The 10,906-nt window shown below is 45.3% G+C and overlaps 1 protein-coding gene across 1 annotated transcript in view; it reads right to left on the reverse strand.

Annotated features, from left to right (window-relative positions):
• PDCD11 (programmed cell death 11) overlaps window positions 1-10,906 on the reverse strand; it is a 42,524-nt gene that overhangs the window by 5,827 nt on the left and 25,791 nt on the right. Inside the window, exons 23-30 of the mRNA XM_010859417.1 lie at window positions 6,873-6,981; window positions 5,198-5,287; window positions 4,914-5,019; window positions 4,313-4,490; window positions 2,258-2,314; window positions 1,336-1,458; window positions 654-776; window positions 3-303 (exon numbers count right to left, since the gene is read on the reverse strand). Coding sequence (XP_010857719.1) covers window positions 3-303; window positions 654-776; window positions 1,336-1,458; window positions 2,258-2,314; window positions 4,313-4,490; window positions 4,914-5,019; window positions 5,198-5,287; window positions 6,873-6,981 — 1,087 coding nt within the window. The remainder of the gene's footprint in view (window positions 1-2; window positions 304-653; window positions 777-1,335; window positions 1,459-2,257; window positions 2,315-4,312; window positions 4,491-4,913; window positions 5,020-5,197; window positions 5,288-6,872; window positions 6,982-10,906) is intronic.

Below are 10,906 nucleotides of genomic sequence, written 5' to 3' on the forward strand. Positions count from 1 at the left end.
ACCTGCTCACTGCTGGACTCAGGGTGGGGCCGCTTGCCCAGCTTCTTTGCCTGGGGCTTCTGGGGCTCTTTCTTATCCTTGCTGGGTGGCTGCGCCCCCTCTTGCCCCTTCCCAGTTCTCTTCTCTTTCTGTTTCTGCTTCTTCTTCTCCTTTGCTTTTCCCTCGTGGTTTCTCTCCGCGGCCTCCGTTTCCCTGCCCTCTTGCTTTGGAGGTGGCTGTCCCAGGGGGGCAGAAAGCACGTCCTGCTTTCCAGTGGCGTCGGGGAGGAGTGACAGCTCTACCAGGCTCTCCTGATGGTTCAGGCTACGACAGCACGGCAGGGAGAGTGGATGACGAGGACCACACAGTACAGCGGGTCCTGCCCCCACCTGCCCTGGAATCATTCAGTCAGCTTGGGAATGACCCACACATCGTACAACACTTGGCAGAAAAATACAGAGCGTGGCTGTGCTGCCCCTTCCTCCGGCCCCAGCTACAGGTGCTGTGCAAGGAAAAGTACACACCTGCTTTCAGGAGCTGAGGCAGAAGGCGCCAAACAAAGGGAGTTCATGGACCACATTTACCATTACCTAGGCCATGATGTTTAAAGTTTACCTCTCAATCTCCTCCCAGAGTTCCCAGAGAAAGGGGTAAGAGAGAGAGAAGGCACCTACCGTAGGACCTTGGCTGTGAGCAGCTTCCCCTCAGGGAGGTGTCTGTCATAAGGAGCGTTCTTGGACTGGTTGTGCTGGGAGATGTGTGGGTGTCGGGCCAAACCCGTAACTGAGGGGCCAAGGCTGACAGGAGAGAGACAAGCATTCCGTGGTTGTAAACATGGCAATGGAGTCCCAGCCAAGCTAGTGCCCGCACCTTTCCAGACACCCAAGTGGGACAAGGATTTACAACAGACACAAGGTTCTTGGCATTCAACTAAATAAAGAGGGCTTTGTAGACTGGAAAAATCATCCTGCATAACGAAGATATAATTGAAAGGTATTTTTCACCCCATATCAGAGCATCACACCACACAACTCAAAAGCTGCTAGAAAGACAGAAGACAATAAGAAAACATAGTAACAGCAGGGGAGGATGCAGCGTCTGGCACCGGCAGCTCACAGAACGCTTACAAATCGTGACATGCCATATTCCTTGTCCAAAACACCAAACAGAAGAATAATTTAAAACTTTTTTTAAAAGTATGAAAAGACTTGGAATTTAAAACACTGTGGGAACTCAAGAGTCTCCTTCCTTCACGTTCCTTCAGAGATGGTGACTGAGGGAGCAGCGGGGGCCAACCAGGAGAGGCTCCTGGAGGACACGGGGCTGGTCCACGTCCCCAGGCTCCACCTCACTCACCCTACGAGCACGCCGGACGGCTGGACGGACTTCACAAAGCCCCTCAAGAGCTGCCCTTCCTCAAGGTCCTCAATGGAGTTAATCTCTGGATCTGTTATTTTGCTTTTCGTCTCTGGGTTCGTCCTAAAGGAATAAAAAGGCTTACACACATACCTCTAATCCCTTTGCCCACCCTCACCCCTAACTCTCCCGTGATAATGTGCTCAGTCACTCAGTCATGTCAGACTCTGCCAGCCCATGGACTGTAGCCCGCCAGGCTCCTCTGTCCATGGAATCTCCCAGACAAGAATATTGGAGCCCCTTGCCATTTCCTGCTCCAGGGGATCTTCCCCACCCAGGGATCAGGCCCACATGTGCTGCATCTCCCTCACTGGTGGGAGGATTCTTCACCACCGCGCTACCTGGGAAGACCTCCTGTGGTAACAACTCTTTGTAAGAATGTGACTCTGGACCTGTCAGTAGGACATCGCCTGAAGAGCCCAGCCCCACCTTCTCCTGAAGTCCTGTCAGCTCTGGACAGCGCTAACAGTAACAGGGAGAGGATGGTCAAGCCAGAGGGAGGTCAAGCCTCATAAATGTCCATTTCAAACCATGACTTCAGGCCAAACCACTTGACGGCACTCGCCCCTGCTGTGTAACCCTGGGGGCTACATCACCTCCCTTCACCAGGACCACCAACAGGTAAGCCCAAGCCCCACTCTGGATGTCTGCACCTTTCCCTGGGAAACAAGAGCCTGAGCAGACAGGTTCTTCTACAGTTAGAATGTCCTCAGCTTTTCTGGATAAAAACAGGGCCAGGCATAAAGGAGGTGAGCGGTGAGGCAAGCTGGGAGGCCCAAAGCCCTGTCAGATCCACGCAGCCTCTCCTCAGTCCTCTGGGAGGTTCTTCCCCGATTCTTGTCCCGATGACACAGACACTCACCTGGATGATCTCAGCGACAAAGTCAATACAGGGGTCGCAGCGGACAGGACATAACACCTAGAACGGGAACAAAGGAGAAGGCAATGCAGACCCCAGCAGCTTGGGAGACGGGAGAGGGCCTCGGCTTCCTCTCACAAGGCTGAACAACAGGCGAGAGTGAGGGCTCTGCTCTTCAGCTTGCTGACCACCTGCTGAGGGACTCGGGACAAGGCCCTTCTCTGGGCCTCAGTCCATCAGGTAAAAGCAGCGCTACTTGCTCTTCTCACCCAAGAATGGTGATGGCAGGAGGAAACCAGAGGACACGCGAGCCCTCTGGAAGGCATGCAGAGCCACGTGGGGAACACGCAGGAGATGAGACCTGCCCCGTGTCACGAGTTTGGAGGGTTTGATCTCGTGGAGAGACTCACCCAGGGAACCGTGGCAGGGACGGCCCAGGACCACTGTGGATTCACAGTTCAGAGGTGGCCTCCCGAGTGAGACCTAAGCGGGGAAGGCTTCTGCGGGGAAAGTAGGGTTTACTCTTGCTAGGGGGCTTCCACACTCACATCACAGAAAATAGCAAGTAACCACCCAAAGTTACAGGGTAGAGAATCTTACCAGGAGGAAGGGTCTCAGCAACAATACAGCCCAAATCCTCCCACGATGGCATCTGTGTTTCCCACCAGGGCATCACAGCCCTTAATGCAGGGAAGGAGCTGAAGGGACTGTCTGCCTTTAGTTAACTTATAAGTTAACTTATAAGTCAAGGAACTACAACTGAACACTACTCATATGCTTAACTATAAGGTTATTTTAAAAATATATTTTGCTGAAAATAGAAAAATCACATCTGTATTTTGTAAGCCTAAAGAAAAGAAATGATTCTGGATTTCTCTGTGACATTCTTCTTCTCCTAGGCCCTGGGCATTTTTGTGCTGTTGAGCTCTGGCAAGTGGCTGAGAATGAAGGCAGGTGCTGGTGGCTGGGACACTCGAGATGGGAAAGAGCAATTACTGCTTTCCAGTCTCACCCTCCGGAAGGTGCCTACTCCATTGCTGGATAATTGTGTGTGACTGTCAGAAAAGTACATATTGTACCAAGCTGAAATATGCCTCTCCAATGCTAGTTTATTCAGGCTATAAAATGGTTTCAAAACTCTGTGCATCCAAAATAGCTAATAAAGCAACTTGACCAAGCAAAGCACAGAACAAATGTAAACAGCCAACAACCATGAAAAATGGCCAGTAAGAGAAATTCAAGTTAAATTAAGAGATCACTCTGGGCCTATTCAGTGGCAAAGATTAAAAATTAAGAATATCCAGTGTTAGATAAAATTAAGTCCCAGTGTCAAGACTTCCCTGGTGATCCAGTGGTTAAAACTCTGCACTCCCAATGCAGGGAACATGGTTTTGATCCCTAGTTGGGGAAATAAGATCCCACATGCCACACAGAAAAAATACCCAGTGTTGACAGAGGTGTGAAATATGAACAGACACATTAACTGTTAATAGAAATAAAATTCAGCACAGTCCTTTTGGAAGATACTCTGGCAAGATGTTTAACATTATTTAACCCATCAATTTTACTTCTAGAAATTTATTTCACACACATACTTGCACTAGTATCCAAACATATGTGCAAACATACTGACTTCAACATTACTGTCCATCAACAGAATTATTTACATAAACTGAGTTTAAAAAAACACAAAATGCAACTCAAAAAAAAATGATAAAAGTAAGGTAAAAGAACAAGGAAGTTTTCAAAATACTAGCATAGGAAAGAAAAAGTGCATGAGTCACTGCTATTAAGAAAAAGCAAGTTGCAGAACAGTATAGAAAATTAAATTCTACTATTACATAAGGGAAAATTATAACTACATATATTAGAGTCTTGAAAGAAATCAAAGCAAAAGTGATGGAGAAACAGAGGAGCAACAGCAATGTTCAGTTTCCATCTTATATGCTATTTTTTTTCTGGTACAAAACCACACACCTATAATTAAAAAAAATCAAAACCCCAAAAATCCCCACCAATCCCACAGATAGTGGGGAAAAGGAAAAGAATCCAGCCTACCTGACAATCTGCTGTGGGACGAAGTCTTCCAGGTGCGTCTCTGAGTAGGAGTCACTTACATGAAACATACTGACTCTTCCAACCCTCCCAAAGGGGAAGGAGACGGTCAGCCCCTCCTTGGGCGTCACCTTCACCACACGGCCCATGGCCACTTCCCCCTTTTTGAGTTTGTGAGGACCTGGCAGGACAATGAACCAGATTCAGGGAAAAAGAAGTGAGCCAAGAAAGAAGCTGAGACAGTAGCCAACCAGAGGCTGGCGGGAGGTGAAGGTGTCTGGGCTCAGGGTGTCTAGGATGAGTGGACCGGAATAATCACACAGACCCAGACCACTGTACCACGTGGTCAAGGATGCCAGGGCCGAGTGTTGGATGACCCTTTCTGAGAGACCTAAGAAAAACAACTGTAGGTAAAGGTGTCTCAGACACAGGCCACAGAGCAAAGCTCCTAGAGAAAAGCTGTTCCAAGGACACAGCCTCTGCACTAGACTTTCTGAGAATGCCAACATCCACGGCATCCTTCAACCTGAGCGATGACTAAGACCTTCTCCCAACCCTTTCCACCCCCTCCCTTCCTTGACCAGGTCCCATTTCATCACCACACCTATGAGTGAAAGACACAAGAAGGCCTTGGAGGACTCTGCTGGGCCAACCACGGTGGCCTTCAGGGCCTGGCCAATCTGGAACTTCTTATCTGGATGTTTCAGAACCTAGAAGGACAAAAAATTTCCTTTGATGTTTGAAGAAAGGCTGTCATTTATCTAAAACCACAGTACAGTAAGTATCCCCTATGGGACGGTTCCCTGTCCCCACTGTGAGCACACACCAAGGATTAAGTCGAGCTCAGGGAGCTGGGGTTTCCTCTCCAGGCATCTCAGGCACACTGACCTTGAAGCTAAGAGAAGTGAGCAACAGGGGAATTCTCCCTCGGATGTCTGGAGCAATCTCCACCTCGAGCCATTTCTTAACCATGTTGTACTAGGAGGGAAAAAAAACGAGGAGAAATGGAATGGGGCAGATACAAGCATCTCTTCTTTTCCTTTCACTAAAACAGACACTTCTAAAATCACACTGACAGGGCCCTAATTCTACATTTTCCCAAGTAACAGGAACTCACCCCCACGGCCCAATGCCCCTGCCCACCCTCTACTTCTCACAGGCTTTACTCAGTCTAGCTCAGAGTCCCCACCAGCACAGCAGAACACACATCCCTCCTGGTGCCTCGGCTGATCAGGAGGCAGAAAAGGCCTCAGAGGTAACGTCCTCAGAACCAGTCCCACTGACCTCGTAGCCGCCTCCAAGCTCAGTTGTGCACAGTGAGTTAGCAGCCTTCAGGGACTAACATCTCATTTCTAAATCAGTTTAGATTTTTTGACTGACACAGTGCTCTACCCTAAATATACACCCCAATTTCCAAGTCAACCCAGTAAAACATTTATCAAGCAGCCACTACACGCGGCATGATAGTGATAACCGCCAGGCCCTGCCTTCAGAGAGATTACAGTCTGCAAAAAGTTAAGTTGAATGAGTATGCAAATAACTAGAGCAGAAAGCAACACACAGGAGTATAATATGCTACAGCCTCTATAGGAGAACTAGTAAGAAGGGAAGGTTATCTGTGCTAGACCTTGAATTATAGGCAATGGGAAGAGACAGTACCCCAGTGTAGAAATAAAGAAGGGAAAAAAGAGGTTTTCAGCACGACCGGTACTCCAGATTCACGAGGTCAGATCATAAAGAGTCCTTTTTTTTGGCCACTTATGGATCTTAGCCCCCAACCAGGGATCAAACCCATACCCCTGGCAGTGGAAGTGAAAAGTCCTAAGCACTGGACCACCAGGGAATCCCTCTGAAGAACCTTCAATATTACTCTAAGGCATCTTGGGTTTATGAATACCTACAGACAAAAAGTAACTAAAGGCATCAAGCATCATGGACATAATTAGACAGATGCTCATGCAGGAAGACTCTGGCAACACTGAAGAGGAGTTATCCCTCAAGGTCAAGCCCAGACAGACCGTGACCTTCTCTCTGATATATTCTAACCAGTACAGTTCTCACTGATCTCTTCCCTTTACTCAACTACGATTCCACTTAGGGTGTGAACACATAATCTGACACCCAATTTACATATTGCTTTACACTGTTCCTGAGCTTTACGAAAGGCAAAAATCTAAAATCCAATACTTTATTTTCAATAAAATTTTTTATTTCTTGTATGTTCTGATAAAGCTTTATTTGTGGACACGGAAATGTGAATTTTACATTATTTAAAATAAAGTACTGGATTAAAATTCTAGCTCTATGATGTATTTTTCTGTCTATTTTGTACAAGAAATCTACAAATACATAGAACTGTGAGTTGCTTGCTGTTTGGAAGCCATAAATTTAGCTCCTTGAACAGACCACATGTCTTCTAGGAGCAGAGGGCTTTACTGTCTCCCACACATCAGCAAGGCAGCAAGCACAGAATCAAAGCCTAGTGCAAATGGTCATTGCCAGTTCCTTCCCCCTTTCTTCTATAAGAAAGACAGTACTGCATTGCAGGGCATGCACTTCTCACCTTCTTCAAGAAGCAAGTCACAGTCTGACCAGGCTGATACTGTTTAATCTTCTCCAAGGGGCTTACAGAGTGAGTGTTGAGAGTAGTATGGCCATCCTCCTTCAGCTCACTGTTTGCAGAAAGGCAATGGAAAGAGTAAACCAATCTCTATAAGCTTCTAGCTTGAGACCATCTCCCCCAACTGGCCTTGGATTAATTTTACTGGACTCCCCTAACACATACACACCAACCATGCACACCCCCATTTCCGTCCATAAACGGGAATGAATTTTCACAATACCTGCAGGAAAGTTAATCCTTTCCAACTCACTCACCTAGGTATGAACAAACTACAAAGTAGGTAGCCAACAATAATCTTCATAAGTGTAGAAAATGAAATGACTTTCCTTATTTCAATGCTTGAGCTACCGCTTTACTGTTTGCAGAACTGCTTTCACAGATGAATGTGACGACACTCTCATGTGTGACTCAAACAGGAAAGATATTGCTGCTGTTGCTAAGTCGCTTCAGTCGTGTCCGACTCTGTGCGACCCCATAGACGGCAGCCCACCAGGCTCCCCCGTCCCTGGGATTCTCCAGGCAAGAACACTGGAGTGGGTTGCCATTTCCTTCTCCAATGCATGAAAGTGAAAAGTGAAAGTAAAGTCACTCAGTCATGTCCAACTCTTAGCGACCCCGTGGACTGCAGCCCACCAGGCTCCTCTGTCCACGGGATTTTCAGGTAAGAGTACTGGAGTGGGGTGCCATTGCCTTCTCCAAAGAAAGATACTATTAAACTCATTTTATGCTACAGACCCAGGAACTCAAGTCAGAGCTTCTGACTCAAAAATTCAGGGCTCTGTCCTGTGCTACTCTGGCATTACCACTTTCTTGATTCTCTTTGTCTATGCAGAAAAGCAACGAGGAGATGTGGTCTGAAAATTATCAGTCTACAAATCACTTCAAAGGAAGCAAACAACTCCCACCGTTCCAACCTAGCCCAGCTTACCCATCCAAATTTCTAAAACAAAACAGAACTCGTCAATAACATGGTAAAAGTAACACTGGTAAAACTGTAACATATAATAGCCAAATACTGGTGAACATAAAAACCACAGGAAACTCACATACAAGTAAAGCTGAAATACAGATATCCTATGAACTTTGAGAACATGGTACTAAGTGAAATAAACCAGTCACAGAAGGACTATGCATGACTCCACTTTCATGAGGCATCTAAAGACATCAAACTCAAACTCAAAGAAACAGAAAGTAGAATGATGGTTGCAAGAGGCTGGGAGGTGAGCAGGAAATGAATGGGTATAGAGTTTTAGTTAATGCAAGACGAAAAAGTTTAGAGATCTGTTTACAACACGTGCATATAGCTAACAATATGCTAAGAGGGTAAATTTATGTTGTGTTTTCACCACAATAAAAAAAATTTGAAAAAAGATTAGAACACAGATAAATACAAAGAAAAGCCCATATGAAGACACTGGGAGGAGAGACCCATCTGCAAGCTGAGACAGGCCTCAGAAGCACAAACCCTACTGATACCTCTGTCTCAGACCAAAAGTCTCCAAAATCATGAGAAAATAGATGTCTGCTGTTTAAGCCAAAAGAAAAAAATTAAAAATAAAACACAAACACACATTACAAGTATGTGTTATCTTTTTTCTTTTTCCCAAATTATTTTAATTTACCTTTCTCTCAAAAAAAAAAAAAAAAGCAGCCATAACTACATTAATGCCAAGAGAAAACTCAGCGACTAGCAGGAATTCCCAAGACACACATAAAGACTCCTGAACCGTCTGCTCTCCTAACTGCAGCCCCTCCAAAGGAGTAATTAATTGATCAGGAAACATCTCATCTAGTTTGAGAGACCCTCACCCACCCTGAACTCTGCTCCAAGATATAGGACACTCTCTTTGTGCATGAGATCTCCATATCTAAGTGGGAATGAAAATACTGCATTTTGAAAATAAGCATTTGTCAAGTTAGTCAACACCATCGATTAAACAAATGTTTTCCCTCCTGACTTCAAGATGCATAATTTTAAACAAAGGCATTTGAGAAACACAGCAGTTATACCATTGTGTTTATACTATGCTTCTCAGAGGCGCTGATTAAAATAAAATAATTAACAATACAACACAGGTGCACGGAGGAGGTGCAAGATGTGCTCGAGTTTTGCCTGTCCACCTGTCTGTCTGTCACTGTAACTCTCCACCCCCATCTCCTCAATGCAATGCACTCGTTTCCTGGCTTGACCCACGCTGCCACAGCACTGTGAGCATCTGGTGCTCAGGGTCCAGAAGTATGTCCCTATCTCAGACACAAGCCCTCTCAGCACTGTTCCACTTCTCTTCTGATCCCTTTGGGATGCTGAGCAAACCTTAACCTCAGAAAGCTGTTTAAGCTGTCCTGTCCCTGCATGACATCCTAGGCACATAAGACTTACAGCCTGGATGGATGGGGGCCTGACTGCAGAAGCACTGGCAGTACTGTGGGTCTAACTTCACTCACGGATGGCCTGTCCAGTTACAAGAGGCTGGGTTTTGCTGTGTTTTTTTTTTTTTTTTTTTTTGATTGTGGGAAGCAGAAGCAGACAGGCCCACAGATCAACATGCTTAAGATTCTCTGAAAGAATGACCCCAGACAAACTGGATCCACCACTACACGGAACTACCAGTTCTACCAGTCTACTACCAGTTCTACTAGCGCACTCAGCATCCCTTGTGGAACATCCCTTTGCATAATCCACCAGAGTATGACCTAAAATTTTCAGTCAACAAGCAGTAGTCCACTCAAAGAACAAGTATTCTTGGCTACACGGTGTATGTTTAGGAATTAGTGAGTTCTAGAATACTAGGTTCAAATAGATTCCAGGGATTAGATCTGATAGACAGAGTGCCTGAAGAACTATGGACGGAGGTTCGTGACATTATACAGGAGGCAGTGATCAAGACCATCCCCAAGAAAAAGAAATGCAAAAAGGCAAATAGGTTGTCTGAGGAGGCCTTACAAAAAGCAGTGAAAAAAGAAGCGAAAGGCAAAGGAGAAAAGATACAACCATTTGAATGCAGAGTTCCAAATAACAAGGAGAGATAAGAAAGCCTTCCTCAGTGATGAATGCAAAGAAATAGAGGAAAGCAATAGAATGGGAAAGAAAAGAGATCTCTTCAAGAAAATTAGAGATACCAAGGGAACATTTCATGCAAAGATGAGTACATTAAAGGACAGAAATGGTATGGACCTAGTGGAAGCAGAAGATATTAAGAAGAGGTGGCAAGAATACACAGAAGCACTATAAAATATCTTCATGACCCAGATAACCATGATGGCATATGATCACTCACCTAGAGCCAGACATACTGGAATTCAAAGTCAAGTGGGCCTTAGGAAGCATCACTACGAACAAAGCTAGTGGAGGTGATGCAATTCCAGTTGAGCTATTTCAAATCCTAAAAGATGATGCTGTGAAAGTGCTGCACTCAATATGCCAGCAAATTTGGAAAACTCAGCAGTGGCCACAGGACTGGAAAAGGTCAGTTTTCATTCCACTCCCAAAGAAAGGCAATGCCAAAGAATGCTCAAACTACCACACAATTGTACTCATCTCACACACTAGTAAAGTAATGCTCAAAATTCTCCACGCCAGGTTTCAACAGTATGTGAACCATGAAATTCCAGATGTTCAAGCTGTTTTTAGAAAAGGCAGAGGAACCAGAGATCAAATTGCCAACATCTGCTGGATCATGGAAAAAGCAAGAGAGTTCCAGAAAAACATTTATTTCTGCTTTATTGACTATGCCAAAGCCTTTGACTGTGTGGATCACAACAAACTGTGGAAAATTCTTAAAAGAGATGAGAATACCAGACCACTTTATCTGCCTCCTGAGAAATCTGTATGAAGGTCAAGAAGCAACAGTTAGAACTGGACATGGAACAACTGACTGGTTCCAAATCAGGAAAGGAGTATGTCAAGGCTGTATACTGTCACCCTGCTTATTTAACTTATATTAGAGTACATCATGAGAAATGCTGGACTGGAT

This window comes from Bison bison, unplaced genomic scaffold (assembly GCF_000754665.1).
Source record: "Bison bison bison isolate TAMUID 2011002044 unplaced genomic scaffold, Bison_UMD1.0 scf7180017864456, whole genome shotgun sequence".
Lineage (NCBI taxonomy): Eukaryota > Metazoa > Chordata > Mammalia > Artiodactyla > Bovidae > Bison > Bison bison.